The sequence below is a fragment of the Equus quagga genome, chromosome 13, assembly GCF_021613505.1.
Source record: "Equus quagga isolate Etosha38 chromosome 13, UCLA_HA_Equagga_1.0, whole genome shotgun sequence".
NCBI lineage: Eukaryota > Metazoa > Chordata > Mammalia > Perissodactyla > Equidae > Equus > Equus quagga.
In genome coordinates this window covers 2,601,547-2,617,202 of record NC_060279.1, presented here as the reverse complement: position 1 = coordinate 2,617,202, position 15,656 = coordinate 2,601,547, and the positions used below count along the sequence as shown (strand labels likewise).

Genomic DNA, 15,656 nt, shown 5'->3' with positions numbered 1-15,656 from the left:
GCTGTCTGTCTTCCCCGGCATGTTTCTGGCACATGGTAAGAGCACAATACATATTTGCTAAATGGACGGAAGGAAAAATTTCTGCTCTTTTCATTCCTACCATGCCACCCTAATTTAGATCCTTATTATCTACTGTGGCAACTGGTTTCACTGTCTCAAGTTTCCTATCATTTAGCAAACCACCACCAGGTTAATCTTCCTTAAGGAGTGTTCGTATCTCAGCTTGGACACTAAGCCGTTGAAAGCTTCAGTGGTTTCCAATGTCTACTGCATACAGCCAAATCTCTTAGTCAAGAGTCAAGGCCCCTCCATGATATGATCCGATCTACCTTTGTCCAATTCTTCCATAGACATTTGTTACCCCAGCCAAACCAGTGTGCTCACTGCACCCCAAAAGTGCTTTGTACTTTCCCCCTGCTGTGTCCCTCCTGCCTATGACATCTTCTCCCTCCCTCTCTACCTATCTATCAAAAATCCTATCCATTTTCTTCAAGGTCTGGTTCAAATCCCATTTTGTCCCTGAAAGTTTCCTGGCCACACCAACTGGTGCCATCCCTTCTGTGGCACACACTTGGATTTACCACATATTGCCTTACCCTGAAGATCTGTGTTATTGTATTCAGGTATAATTTATCCTGGACTAGAAATTCATGTGGGAAACAACCACTACTTCTGCTTCTTTTGGATCTCTCTCCTCTAAGAGTCTAGAACAATATCTTAAAATGTTCAACAAATATTTGTTGTTGAGGAGAAGGAAAAGCTGGAAGAAAGACAGAAAAGATGCTGGCAGTGGGTTACAAAGTAGCATCAGATCTCTGTAAGGAACACAGCAGGAACAGCAATGCAGGAGTCTTCCTCTAAAAACTCAACAGAAAAAAACCTACCTCAAAATAAAAGAAAGAACTGAGCTACTAAAAGTAGGAGATCAAAACCAAGCGAGCTATGACTGAAACGTAATTTACAGCAAGTCTACATTAAAAAAACAGACGACGCATTATCAATTAGAGTCCTGCTGGGCAATATTAACACAGATTCCACTTAAAAGAGACAATCAAAGGCTCAGCAGCAAATAGGAATACATTTATGCTCTTCAAGGAGCCAAAGGAAATGCAAGAACATCTTCCCCAGGAAGACTTCCTACCCTCACATAATGTTTTATCTCTGCTCTCAATCAAACCAGGCAAACAGAATTTCAGACATTAACAGGGTCCTCCCGCAATTCAAAGGGATAGAGGAAGCCATATTACCTATGGTAAACAAAGCAGAATAAGGTGGAATCAAATCATTGCTATAATTCTATCTGCGGCATCTCTCACTCCGCTGTAGGGGAGGGGAAAGAGAAGGAGCGTGACGGGACCACAGGAGTTAGAGCTGTGTGCCTTTCACGGGGGTGTCTGCAGGGAGCACAGTGTGGGAGAGGACAAAAGGTGAGCAGGAGCAAAGCAAAATAGGAATCAAAGCCAGAGAGTGACAGGGTGATGGCTTCCAGCGTAAGAACTTGTCCCAGAGAAGATGAAAAAAGCAGTCCAGTAACATTTGTGCCTAACGGCCGTCACTTAAAACTGAAACAAAATACCCAACCTAACCCAGTATGAGGCTGACATCTAGCCAGGGTGAGAAACTGGCCTGGAAAAGGGGTGGGACGAATCCATGTGGACCGACCTTGGCCCTGGCCAACCTACCCACCCCATCCCAAGCTGAATAGTTTCCATGTCCCTGAGACGCGTCTGTCCAGAGCTGCTGCTGGCAGCTGCTCTCCTGGCAGCACAGGGAGACAAATTCATGGCATTGCTGGGCCAACAGCTGCTACAGCTCCGGGGGAGGTGACGAGTGCCCGCTGAGATGCTCCGGGCAGAGAATGAACTATTCTAGGGACTGGCCCTAGAGTCAGCAAAATTGAGGCTACACTTTACCAGCTGAATGAAAATATAGTACAATTGCCACTCCAGAGACCCAGGAAACCCACAGCCCTTCTTCTGTTCCAGCTTCTTTGACTTCAGTCAATTCTTGCCCTCACATTTGGCCATCTTTTCTGTTTCCAAGGGCACGACTTCAGTTTAGGCTCACATTAACCTTAGGCCCATTGCCATACCATCTGAACAGGAGTCCTCCTTCCAGTCTCTCCACTCCAAATGACCTTATGCATTGTTGCCATAGTTACCCTTCCAAAGCACAGCCATCCATAATTATGTTCCTCGCTCAAAAACTATCAAGGCTCCCCCATGCTTACAGAATAAACCTAAACCTTGTCATCTGGCATTCATGGACCACTGTAATCTGGTCCCTATCAACTTTTCCAGGCTTATGTCACTTTCACATTTATTATTCCTGTTTTTCAGCAAAACAGACAAGTTACCCGCCAGCCTTGTTTTTCCCAACTCTCTGCCTTCACCAACGCTGTTCTCTCTGCCTAAAATGCTCCCTTCCCCATCTTTTTAACCTCCTTTTACAACTTCTGCATTGTCTCAACTGAATTAAGCTTGTAGAACCAATGCCTAGCACTGGCACTTTTGTTTTTCCATTTTCCATCCGCTCAGCTTCACCACCATAAAGCCCACTCTTCTCATGTACTTGTGCCACTTTGTACGGGTGGGTGGCCACGGCCTTTCATACACCTGCCTTCTCACACATCACAGACAATGTGGCAGAGGTTACTAACAGTCCCCTCGTTATGTTTTTCTTTCTTCATATTAATAGAAACTCTATTTTCCGGTCACCCAGAATAATAACTCTCTTCCCAGCCTTCCTCGCAGCTCAGTATAACCAGGTACTAAGTCCCGGCCAGGCAGAGGTGAGCCGAAGAGATGTGTGTGCCACTTCCAGACCGTACCTTTAAAGAGTAGGGATGCTTCCTGCCTCTTGCCTTTATGCCTTTCCCGTTGGCTGGAATGGGGACATGGAGGCAGTGAGCCATCTTGGGTCATGCAGACAGGGACAAACACTCTAGGGATGGAATAAGGAGCCTGACACGGGCCTGGGTGGCTAACGCCCAGACGATTCCATGAGAGAAATCAACCCCGATCTCGTATAAGCCACTATTATTTGGGGTCTATTACAGCAGCCAAACCTATACCCTAACCAAAGCAGACATGCCTACAAAAGCCTTTCCTGGGCCACAAATGTCAATTTTTTCAGTTGCTAACAAATGTTTCAAGCTTGGCCTCGTGGTGCCTCCTGCCAAGTGCCGGTTCAGTTTTCCCAGCACGGTTGTCTCTACACTGTAACGCTGTGCGCCCAAACATCTGAATACTTGGTTGCCTTTTGCAAAAGAGAAATGAGTAGAAAGTGGCAAACTGAAAGCGCTTGCGTCGGGAAGTAGAGTCTCATCACCGTACTAATGAGATAGGGTGGAAAGCAGCACCACAAGGACTCCAGCGCTCACTGGACTTCAGCAGGCAGACCATGGGTTTGATTGTGGCAAACAGAAGAAAATTAAAAACAAGCTTCAAAATGCTAAAAGCACATCGGGTGAGGTATAATTCAGAATTTCACAAATATACTTATAGTAAGTAATGGAAGCCACCTATTCCACGTAAAATAGTGGTTTGACATTCAACCATTTGCCTTTCCTGTACATTTTTAGGAATAAATTATGTATGAAAGCAGGATGTTACCTAGACTCTCTTACTGAGGTTCTCGCTAACCTGCCTATATTAAAAGCATTTGTGTGTATGTCTCACCTCCTCTTCTGTGAGGCTGTACCACACGAAATTGCCACTATGTAATGACCATTTTTTGACCCATGAAACCCAGCAATTTCATGTTTCACTCTCAAAGGTTGAAAGCTGTTGGGTTTGGGGCTCATTTTAGTCCTCTCTGCATCTCTCACAATGCCTTATACCTGGGAGAATGTCAAGAAGAAATTGCTGGGGTTAACTTCTATAGATCTACTTGAAAGACTTCCAGCTCTGTCAGACAACACCGTCCTACCTTACCTTCTACGCTTTTAACTGCTTAAAAATAAATCTCCCCCTCTCTCCTTCCCTCTTTCCCTTCCTCCTCTTCCCTCCTTTCTAGTAACTTTTACTACTCCCTAACATTGGGTGTGCCCAAGCCTTTGGTCCTGGTTTTAGCTGTCTGTTCTTCTCTTTCTCTTCCCTGAGTTCGTATACTTTCATATCGTCCACAACCACTTTTATACTGAAGATTCTGCTATCCATTCCCAGTCAGAACCTCTTACCTCAGTAGTACAACATCTCCATCTGGATGCCTGAAGGCCTCCCACTGCCCCAAACCCAACACGTCCAGAGGAGCGTCACCATTCAAAACGGGTCTTCTCTCAACATGTCCACCTCTATCATAGATGCCACAGCTCTTCTAGGTTGCCAGGTTAGAAACACCAGGTCACCTCTGACCACTGCAGTTCTTTACACAATCAGTTATCCAGTCCTGTTCAGTTCTTGAATATTTCTTTAATACATTCCTTCCCCTCCATTCTTTTTGCACATGGATTAACCCCCAAAACCTCCATCTTGGCCTTCTCTGGCATAAAAATTCTTTCTTCTATCACATTTTTCCTCATGTTTCTCTCCACAAGCAAGAACCCAGAGGGCTCACTACCACACTGTCACATCCAATCTGAACTCCTCTGCTTGTTTGTCAAAGAGCCATCATTTGGCTTCTACTCATCTTACCTTATCTTCCATAGCTTTTGAAAATATCTGTGTTCTCATAACATTTTGCTCATACCTCTATTAAAACCCTTTTCATATTATACTGTTTACATGCCTCTCTGCCCTGACATCCAGGATTTCAGAGTTTATCTTAGTCACCATAGGAATCAGCACAGAGCACAGTACCCAGCAGATATTTAAAAGGGGTTTGTTGAACAAGCAGATTGTTACTCGGGATACGCTCAGACAGGAAGCCATTAAAGTAAACTAGTCACAAAGTTACAGCAGAAGGAGCAGAGAAGTCCCCCTCTTACAACTTCTGGTGACACCTTGTACCTCCACTTTGCAACAGTTACTTCAACTCATCTCACTGTGTGACCTGTTTAATGCCTCTTCCCTCCTTCTACTGGAAGTGCCACAAGGACGAGGCAGTCCTGGTTCACTCTGCGTCCCAAGGCACAACGCTGGCCCTGAAGGAGGTCAAGGAATGTGCCACGGACCTTTACTGAATGAATGTGTAAGAACCTTCCGTTTAAGGAAGCCGGATCCCTCACTAGCCTGTACACCCCCTCCCCACCAAGCGTGTCTCTGCTTTTCACCTGCACATGCTGTCCTCTGCTGCACAGATCCACCTTTAAACCCTAACCAAGTCCCAGCTGCTTCAGGAAAACTCTCCTGACTACTCCAGATCCTTTATCTATCTCCGAAGATGCATCTCTGACCTTTTATCACTTCCATATCCTATATAATACCAAAGATCTCTTAATGAGATCATTATTACTTTATCCTCTAACTGCTTCCTGTATTAAAAATCTTTTCTCTCCAACCAGATATGGCCCCCTATGGATACACACAACAACCTTCTCTTGCATCTTCCAATGCCTGTACAATACTGAGCACACAGCTGGCTCTCAATACTCACTGGTTGTTTGGGGAAAAATGAAGCCAGGTTCCAGCTTTATGAGAAGGGAAACCAATTCTTCCAGCCCTGGAGAAAACACCCTATTCCATGTATGTGATCTTAATCAGAGCAATTCACATGACTTAGAAATTAGCACATCTGTACCTTAATTTGTAGTGAAATGTCCTTAGCTGAGAATATGATACAGTACTAAAAATCAAATGCTATTTTAAACTTAGGAGGAGCTTACCAGTAGAACAAATCCAACCTTGAATCATTTTTCTAAAGCAAGTGACTCCTGTCCCCGAACGTTCATTTATCACATACTAAAGTAACCTTTTATTCTCTCAGGATTGCCTACCATAAAGAGAAGAGGACTTGAGAAAGATAAGGGACTTGGAGGACAAAACATCTGGGGGAAATCCTCATGCTGGCCGATGGCTAGAGTGGCATATGTTCTCCTCGAACTTCACCTCCATATTCATTGCTCAGTGCTGGCTTATACAGGCTAATTTGTGTCTCGAATTATTTGGACGATAAACAAAAATAGAAAATGGGGGAAAATAAGATAAAATTCACTTGGCATTAATTCTTAAATTCATTCATTCATTTACTCATCCAATAATATTTAGTGAGCAACTGTTAATGCCACCTTTTACACTTGGCACTGTGGGAGACTGAAAGATGAATCAGAAAAGCTTATACAGTCCACGAGGGAAGGTAATATAAGGCAGACAGTGCAGAATGCCCTAATAAAAGAACAAATAAAATGCTGTAGCAATTAAGAAGAGGGAGAACATTCTTTCTTCTGGAAGAATGAGAAAAGTTTCTTGGAACAGGGAGCCTGTGAGATGGGTCTTAAAACATGGGTATGGCTTAGACGTTCAGAGACGTGAAGGATGGGCACATAAGCTCAAAAAACGGGATGAGCAAAGGCTCCCTGGAGTTAAGGTTCTGTTGGCTAAGGTATAGTGACAGAAACAGGAAATAAGGTTGGCAGGCTAGTCGGGGCCAGAGACAGCGGGGCTTGAAGACCGAGCCAGGGAGCGTACACCTTTGTGAACAGAGCAGCACTTCCTCAAACTTTAACCTGCACACAAATCACCTCGGGATTTTGTAACAGGAGATCTGGGGCTGAGACCCGAGATTCTGCATTCCTAACATCCCAGCTGGTGCCCATACTGGGGACCATACCTTGAGCATGAAGAACACAAACAATGGGGAGCCACTGCACAAGGAAACTGCCTGATCCCCAGAGACCTCCAGGAAGACTCCATCTGATAACAGTGGGTCAGGCAGATTGGAACGGGGAGACGCTATCCACTGGGGTCTTCAACCCTGGGTGTTTGTTAGAATCATCTGGGAAGCTTTGACATTGTCCTGTTACCAGGTTCTACTTCCAGAAATTCTGATTCAATGAGTCTGGACCGGGGCTGAGATTTCAGCATTTTTAAAAAGTTCTCCAGGGAATTGTAATGCGCAGCCAGGGTTGAGAACCTCATCTATAGATGACACAATGTTGCAATCATTCAGGCAAAGGTGATGATGGTCTCAACTAGGGCAATGGCAGTGAGAGCAGTGAAGGGGCAGGGGTTTAAAATATCGTAAATGCAGAAGGAAGGGACTGCTGGGCAGAGTTTAGATGTATGGCTACCACCGCATTCATTTCTCCTGGTTAAAGGCAGTTTGGTGAAATGGGTAGGATCACAGACTCTGGAGCCAGACTGCCTGGGTTTGAATTCCAGCTCTGCGAATGATTTATTAGGAGAGTGTGTGTGTGTGTGTGCATGTGAGAGACCTTGGGCAAGCTTCTTAACCTCTTTAAGACTCAGTTTACTTGTCTGTAAATTGGGGATACAACAATAACCAACATAGAGAGTTGCTGTGGAGGTTCAGTGAGGTAACATATGTAAAGCGCTTAGAACCGTGCCTAGCACCTAGCAAGGGCTATAAAAGTGTCTGCTCTTACTATTAGCATGGTTCATCATCTATTCTGATCTGCATGTAAGACTGATGTGAAAACAGAGAAGTCCTTGAGGGCTCTCAACTCTCAGCCAATCTGAAGTCACTGGGTTTCCTGTTTCATGGATCCAGTTGGATGTAGGTGGCCCACCCTGCCTCCCTCTGTCTCAGTCAGACCCCATTCCCAAGGTCTCTAAACAGTAACAGCCGCGCAGTCCCTACTTGAATTGCTGGTCCTTGGTGCTCCGCGTCTTGGCCAGGAAGCGTTCTGCCAGCTTCTCCAGGTTGCGGGAGTAGTCCATCTCGATCTCTGCCTTCTTCCGGAAGAAGTCCTGGAGGTCCTGCAACAGCTGCACCCGGAGCTCACACTGCTGGTCCAGGCATTTCATCTGCTCTGTGAGCTGAGCGCGGATCTCTGCAACAGAAACAAGGTAAAACAATCAGACAGAGAGCCCTCACAAAAAAACACACATACCAACATTTACCCCTCCTACTTACTTGTTCCCTGTCCTCTGGGGAACTTAAAACCTTCAAAAAGAAAACCAAACCCTAAACTGGCCATATGGTGTAAGGTACCTCCAAAGACTCCACCAACTCTTTTCAGACCATTGAGGAGTTATCTCCAAGCATCCTATTAGGGAAGTACTACTTTCATCCCCATTTTAAAGAAGAGAAAACTGACTTCCGAAGAAGTCAAGCTATTGAGTGGTGGAGCTGGGATTCAAACCCAGACAGATTGACTTTAGAGCCTAAGCTCCTGCTTTTTATACTTTCTCCTATCATTTCAAGATGTTTTTCAGCATCTTCATGAAGTAGGGTGAGGTCAGAGTATTTTAATGGAGATGTAAAAGGCCCTTCCCAAGGGCAGATGGTGGCAATCAGGAACGAAACAAGCACCAAGACTTCTAGGCAAGCAAACTACTCACTGTCAATCAGATCCCGTAGTTTCCAATATCACAGAATTAAGTCAATCTTCAAGAAGCGGATTTTTCACCAACAAATATCACTCATATCTCTGTTGTTTCATCCTCACTGATGCTCAGAGCCTCTGCTGTGTGAAGCTAGAAATATTTCTGGTTAAGCTCTAGCTCGGCAGATTGCTAGCTGGCCAAAGTCCCCGTACAGAACCAGCAAACACCCTCTCTGGAACTGCAACAATGGTAGCTCCAGATGCAATCAGATCTGCCTCAAACGCAATCCTGCATTTGTTACTGACAAGAGACCTGGCACCCACAGGAAGCAGCCTGCCAAAGCCGGTCTGCTTTTCAGCTCAGAGAAGGCCTGCAGTGCGGATCCTGCTGCAATGATGGTCCAATCCCGCCTGAGTCAGAATGGACTCACTTCCTTCTCCTGCGAGCCTGCTCAGCTCTAGTGCATTAGGATGTGACAGTGACTCCAATCTCAGAGAAAAAGAGCACCTGTATTATCATGCCTTTCCTTATGCATGCTCCAAATTCATTCCTAAATACTAGAGTTGTAACAATGCTTGCTGTCTAACACTATGTAATGCATGGGGGGGGATCTAGAATTTTCATCTGAGCTTTGGATAAATCAGAGGCAAATCCAGGATCAGGGCTATGAAGTTGAAAGGTTTGCCAACCACTCCTTTTATGAAGCAATGAGGGATGGGCAAATGGTGCATTTGGTTTTACCTTGAAGTAGCTGGGGAGCCGTTATCTATCCCCATCTTCATTTCTGTTTCTGTTTTTTACAGATATCAGGATGCAGCACAAGTATCTGGTCCTCTGTGGGTGATCTTAGGTGATCTGTAAGTACAGTTCTCACCTTCTTTGTCCCCACCCCTCCCCCTTGCCAACGACTAACGCCAACCAGACCTGCAGTAACCTCACCTGAACTGAAACTGAGCACCAGGGGATTGTTGCAAGCAGACAGAAGGCTGCGCAGAAAAGCCGCCTACCTCATCACTCATCAAAGCTCTCTTGTTCTGTGTTTTTTGGAGTCTGATTACAAGAGTGCTGAGGGGAAAGATCCGCAGAGGGCATGTTAGGCATCTGGTTCTTGCCAGGGGTTTCTGGGCCTCTTAAACACAACAGCCCGTGTCGAGACTACCCCTAGAGGCATCTGTCCCCCTCCTTTCTATTGATGAAAAGCTGGCAATAGTAGCCACTGGGTGGGCAGTCTGTGGGTGAAGAGGACATTCAAAACACTCACTGATATTACTTACAGCTTGTCCATTAAATAAGAATCAGGGCATCTTCTCCAGGCACCCAGATATTCAAGACGGGCAATGGATGGGCAATGGGGCTGTCAGCCCTCTCTGAGTCACCCGTAATTCACTTTAGACTTCACCTCAATAATCTCACTGACCAGAGGAGCAGAAAGGAACAGGCTACAATGGCTGATGATCACTCCCTGCCAAAAGAAGGGGAGGTGAGGCAAATTCCCGTGACCCTCCTGAAGTTCCAGATAGATGACTCCAGGGTTGTCCTGTCCAAGGCATGAGCGCTTCATGGAGGCCTCTGAGATACGTGAACCAATCTAAGGAGCCCCGAGCACATCCAGCCAGCACAGAATTCCACCCTGACTTCCTCAAGTGCCTCAGTGAGTGGGCAGTGAGCCAAAACAGCATCCAACCCTCGGGCACCCCCTCCAGGTCCACGAAGGACAGGGAGCACGTGTCTACTAAACATCTTTATGGGCCTTTATATACACCTCCTCATTTAATCCTCATAACTAGTCTATAAGGGATCCTCAATTTCTCTGACTACACAGATAAGAAAACTGAACTCATTAACGTCGTTTACGAAAGGGTCATACAATTAGGTACAGGTGGGGTGGAAGCTAAATTAAGGTGTGTCTGACTTGTCAAAGAGGTTACAGTGGGGCAAGGAAACAAAAGAAACAGAACACGAGTGTGGAGTCTGAAGGTGTTTCTGAGGAAATCAGTTTCTATGGCTCCCATCCCAGAATGCCCCTTCTCCATCTTCCAGGTGAGGGGTGATTCAGGCCCCCAGAGTCACGTGTGCACCAGAACAGTGACTCACTAACTAGCCCAGGTTTCGACTAGTCCACAGCCCAGCTGGATCCCTCCTCTGCTTCCTAGATGGACTCTCCAGGGCAGCTTTTGAGGAAGTGCTTGTCTTGTCCTGTGAGCACACCCTGAGGTCTGCCAGTAAGCCCAGAGGGCAGAGCGGGTGAGAAAGCCATCCCCTCACCCCTGATCCAGGAAAAGAAGAGTCTCCACTAATAGGTACCACCTGCCACTGTGGTTGATTTGTGATCCGACGCCACTGAGCATCTCCCCTCCCTGCAGCCTGCCTGGCAGGAGAAGCCTCCCCGGCTCCCATCCTCAGAGCTCCCACACACACATTTAAGGGAGACCCCAGCCACCCCAGCTCCAGGCCAGAATGGCTGTTCTGTCCAGGGCAAAATGTGCTGCTTCAGGCTTTTGCTGCTGCTGCTGCAAAGACAAACAATGGTCCCCAAGAAAGCAGCTGTGCCAGCCCCAGTCCTCTGTCCATGCACGTAAGGGGCAAGACACAATAGGCCACTGAATGCCAGCATGCCTGGGCTGTGTGCCCAGGCTGGAGGCCCCTCTGCACCCTGGGCTACCAACAAACTACAAGGGCAGAAAGAAGAAAGGGGCAATTTATAAAAAACATGGAGGAATTCTATTGTGTGCTTATGTGAGTATGCACGTGCACACATGTGCACACTCAAACACACGCACACAGACACACACCACCCATACTGTGCCTCACCATACCAACTCAAGAAGGCTTTACAAATCCAGATTACAGTTGGATGAGAGTTCCTGGGAGCTGGGGGTCATGGGGTCCTTGTAGGTTCTGCTCCTAGAATTACATGGGAAGTAGTCAAGCTCTCACTTTCTAGAAGCAGCTGAATCTCAGGCATACGAATGAGTTCCGTGGTCATCCACAAAGCCAAAGTACAGAGGTCACCATGAACTACCTGGAGTGACATATGCCAAAAGTGACCTCTCCTGGGCACCTAACAGCCCATCTACTCAGCAAATCTTTCCTGAGCCCCTACGGCATGGCAGACCCTGTGCTGGGTGATGGTGACAGAGAACCAGCCGGCCGCGGCCCCACCCTAATGATTCGCAGCTTGTCAAAGAAAAGGAAGAAAGAGCAAAGACAGTCTTCTTGCTTTTGCTTTGAATACTCCTTATTACAACAAAGCCATGGTAATAAGCCCCCACCTGAAGACCAAAGATTTCAAACTCTTCAGTAGCAGCCAAAGTCAAGCAACAAGCCAAAGAAGAATTCAATGTCCTTTGACTCGTTGTTCTATTACGTTTTTTAAAAATGACACTTGAACAAAAACTGCAGCTTCCCTTGCAAAAGGGACCAAAGTTTTAGAACAAGTTTCCCGAGAATCAGAGTTGACCTTTGGTTGAGATTTCATTCAGAGATTCAAGTCAAAATTTAACCCCAGCATTGTGGAATTGGATAGTGATGATGGTTGCACAACTTTGGGAATATACTAAAAACAACCACTGAGTGGTAGACTTTAAAGGGTAAATTTTATGGTATGTGAATTATATCTCATTAAAAAAAACTAACCCCACCAAACAGCATGTTCTGTTGAGCACCATTCTGCCAGCTAAGGGGAAAGTGGCCCAACAAATAGGCACCCAAAGGAGGAACGAATTCTTGGCTCCCATTTCTCCATTTGTATGGGCTGAATCTCAGTTCTGCAGTGAATATTCTTTTTTTTAAAAGATTTTATTTTTCCTTTTTTCCCCCAAAGCCCCCTGGTACATAGTTGTGTATTTTTAGTTGTGGGTCCTTCTAGTTGTGGCATGTGGGATGCCGCCTCAGCATGGCCTGATGAGTGGTGCCATGTCTGCGCCCAGGATTCGAACTGGCGAAACCCTGGGCCACCGAAGCAGAATGCGAGAACTTAACCACTCGGCCACGGGGCTGGCCCCATGCAGTGAATATGCTTAAAGCAAATCTTAGAAGCTGCCCCTCTGGACAGCAGGCTTGGCCGTGACACTGAACTCCACTGGTGCGTCACCAATGCATCCTTTTCAAAGGGTGTCAGATCAAAACCTGGCAAGCAACGTTTTTATGCATGAGTTCAAATCCTGAATGAGCAGACACGTCCAGCAAAGCTCCCCGTGGGAAGTGCTGACCCCTCGTCCATGCTTGGCCACAGCTGAGATCCTAACCACACCTATCCCAGGAGTTAGAAGGAGGCTCATTTCCTTTTTCAGAAAGATGCTGAAACATCACAACAAGGAGGAGATTGGAAGAAAAACCAGCCCTAATAGGATACTGATCACCTAACAGAAAGCCAGGGCCCTGCCACGCCGAGACTCATGCAGACCCTAAATTATGTAACACCTGCCAACGCAGGCAACACGGTCCTCTGACAACTGCCCTCACTTCAGAGAACACCCAGGGAACACACCGGTCACAGAGCACAGGGGCTTCTTCAGCCTGTGGCTTTCATTCCAGGGATATCAGTCTCTCTCCCTCTGTCAAAACTCCTCTCCTTCTTCAAGAACGCTCTGTGATCGAGTCATGTGGAACCCCCTCCTATGAATCCACATTTCTGAGGAGAAAATGGGGGTGGGCAGCAGGCCGGGAGAAAGACATACTCTTTCAGGAGAGCAACACAGCCACGTCCTTCCCCTCCCCGGGACGTGCCAGCACCCAGGGGACAGGAGCCACGACTCCCACAGGTTCTGTTCAGAGCGGGTGGAGCATGACACCAGCCCAGGTGCCCCAGTGGGAACCTGGCCTGATCGCTGGTCTTCTTCCACAAAAGCTGCCTCACCTGCTCAGCCCGTCACAAACACATGATGTCAGCTCAGCCGTCCCAGGAGTATCAATTCCTAGTTCCTTGCCAGCAAGTGTTACATAAGAACACAAGTGCGGCTTTCATCAGGCTGGACCCTGCATCTCTCTCACCAGGACCTCTTAATCACAACAGTAATCAGCCCCCTCTCCAAACTTCCCCAGGAGACAAAATGCTGGCACAGCCTGCCAGGCTCGCTCCCTACCCTGCAGGTTTGCCTCTCCACAAACACAGTCTGGAGGGGCCTTAAAAAGCCTTGTTGGACAGCTGAGAGAACCAAAGCCCAGAGAGGGGAAAGGGACCGCCAGAGATCACACAGCTATCTGGCTGCAGGTCTGGGCCTGGAACCCAGGGCACTGGGTTCCCAAGCCAACGTTCTTTTTTACTTACCCTTATTGCAACTATTTATTTGAGCACCCTCCAGGTGCTCTGAGAATAGAAAGACAAAAGTCCTCCCTCAGAGTTTGCAGGGAAGTAGGAGGAAGTAAGTAAAAAAAAAAACCTCTAACAAATAACGTGAAATAATAATATAAATAAACCAAGTATGCACACAGTGCAGTGAGAGCAGCGAGCAGAGAGACACACACCACCCTCAGTCCACTCCCCGCACCACACCTTTCGGGGACTGACATTGTTACTATCTATGCATAGTTAGTTCGGCAAGAAAAGGCCATCAAGCTACTTTCAGTAAACTAAACAACAGCAATTATTCTTCCGCAAAGAGTGTGACTAACGGCCTTTTCCCCGTTACTTTACCCTACTGAGTATAACACAGAAATACTCATAGGCAGGAGATAATCCAAACAACCAACCAACAAATAGCTACTAAGCTTCCAGAATATACGGCTGTGATAGATATTGATTGTTTTTCCTTCCCTGCATCCATGTCCTCCCCTCCTCTTAGTCCATGTGTGTTTGGTAAAGCTGAATCAGCCCTGCCCTCTCCCAAGATGGTGGACGTTACCTCCAGGCCTTCTTTGGGAGCTACAAGATCTGGGGGCAAGGAGAGACGGAGATTGCTGCCACCATGAGTGGAAAGCTCCTCCGAGAATGGAGCTGACCTGGAGGAAGCAGAGCGGAGAGAGGGGGAGAGGGAGCTTGAGCCCCTGAATCGAGCCGTGGCCAGACGCTGGCCCTGGCCCGGGCCCTTGCAGTCAAACGAGCCAACTCATTCATGTTTTGCTTAAAACAGTTGCATTGGGTTTTTGGTCCCCTGCAAAGGAGTCTTAAAGGGTAGAATGAGGGCATCTGAAGTATTCTGAAGGCCCCTGTTCTCAAGGAACTTACAACATAATTGTAAAGACATGATCAAAATATACAATACATTTTCCAAAGTTATGTAATTACTTACATATTAGAAAATTATGCAAGATATATAATTCTATATTATATAAATTTTTGTTATTGTATACTGTAAGTCCATGAAATTAAGAATAAATGCTACAAGTAGAAGTTTTGAGGACTCAGAAAGAGCAGAGGACACTGACGTTACTAAAGCAAGGTTTCTAGAGGGAGACTGAGCTCCCTGAGAGGAAGAATGTGTCCATTCGGTTCACCAGCATGCTCCTGGGACCCAGAACAATACCTGGCATATAGCAGGCCTTCAAATTTGTGGAAAGAAGGAAGGAGAGGAGAGAGAAAGGGAGAGAAGAAGGGAGGAAATAGAAGTCTGAACTAGCATTCTGCGGTGGGTAGATATTCAGTAAATGGAAAGGTGAGGAGACAATCTTCTAGAGGGAGATAAAGCGTGGGCCATGAGATGTGGATGTTCGAGCGTGGTGGCCTCTCCATGAGGGAGTGAGGAGGATGGCCTGGCCAGAACAAAGGCTGATGTGGGGCCTACTCAGAGACAAGGGTGAATAGGGAGGAGCAGCTCCAAAGTAGTGCGGATTCCAAGCAGCCAGAAATGGAGTCAGCGGAAGTCTGTGTCATCATCAAAACAGAGCTGCAGGAAGATCCCAGTGACGGAGGCCCGCTGGAGGAATTCCTCGGCCTAGACGGAGTGAGCACGAACGAGCAATCCAGGCTGAAGGGTACAGACGTCAAAACGAGCAGGAGAATCCCATGAGGGGAACATCCCTACCCACCCTGGCGCTACCCTTCAGTAATAACACAGACTTTAGAGCCAGTGATCCTAAAGCTACAAATGCCAGACTGTCCCTCCCCACGCAACGGTGAGCAGACTGGACACACGAGAGAGATCCTCGGGTTCAAAGGCAAGACAGCTATCTCGGTGGGAGGAAGAAGAGGAGCTGAACTGGAGCCCTGGCCTCCCTGGCTTTCCTTTTGACCACAGTTCTCTCTGTTGAACTTTAAGTTTGGTCATCTTCAAAACTATCTGCCTGGTGCAGTAGATTGTCCCAAAGTGACGAAAGAACCTCTCTCCCCTG

General features: G+C 46.9%; 1 protein-coding gene across 12 annotated transcripts in view; it reads right to left on the bottom strand.

Annotated features, from left to right (window-relative positions):
- The window catches only part of SRGAP2 (SLIT-ROBO Rho GTPase activating protein 2), a 236,592-nt gene that overhangs the window by 136,763 nt on the left and 84,173 nt on the right, over nt 1–15,656 (bottom strand). For all 12 annotated transcript variants that reach the window (XM_046680828.1, XM_046680830.1, XM_046680832.1 and 9 more), the window contains one exon: nt 7,699–7,891. In XM_046680828.1, the coding sequence (XP_046536784.1) occupies nt 7,699–7,891 (193 nt within the window). The remainder of the gene's footprint in view (nt 1–7,698; nt 7,892–15,656) is intronic.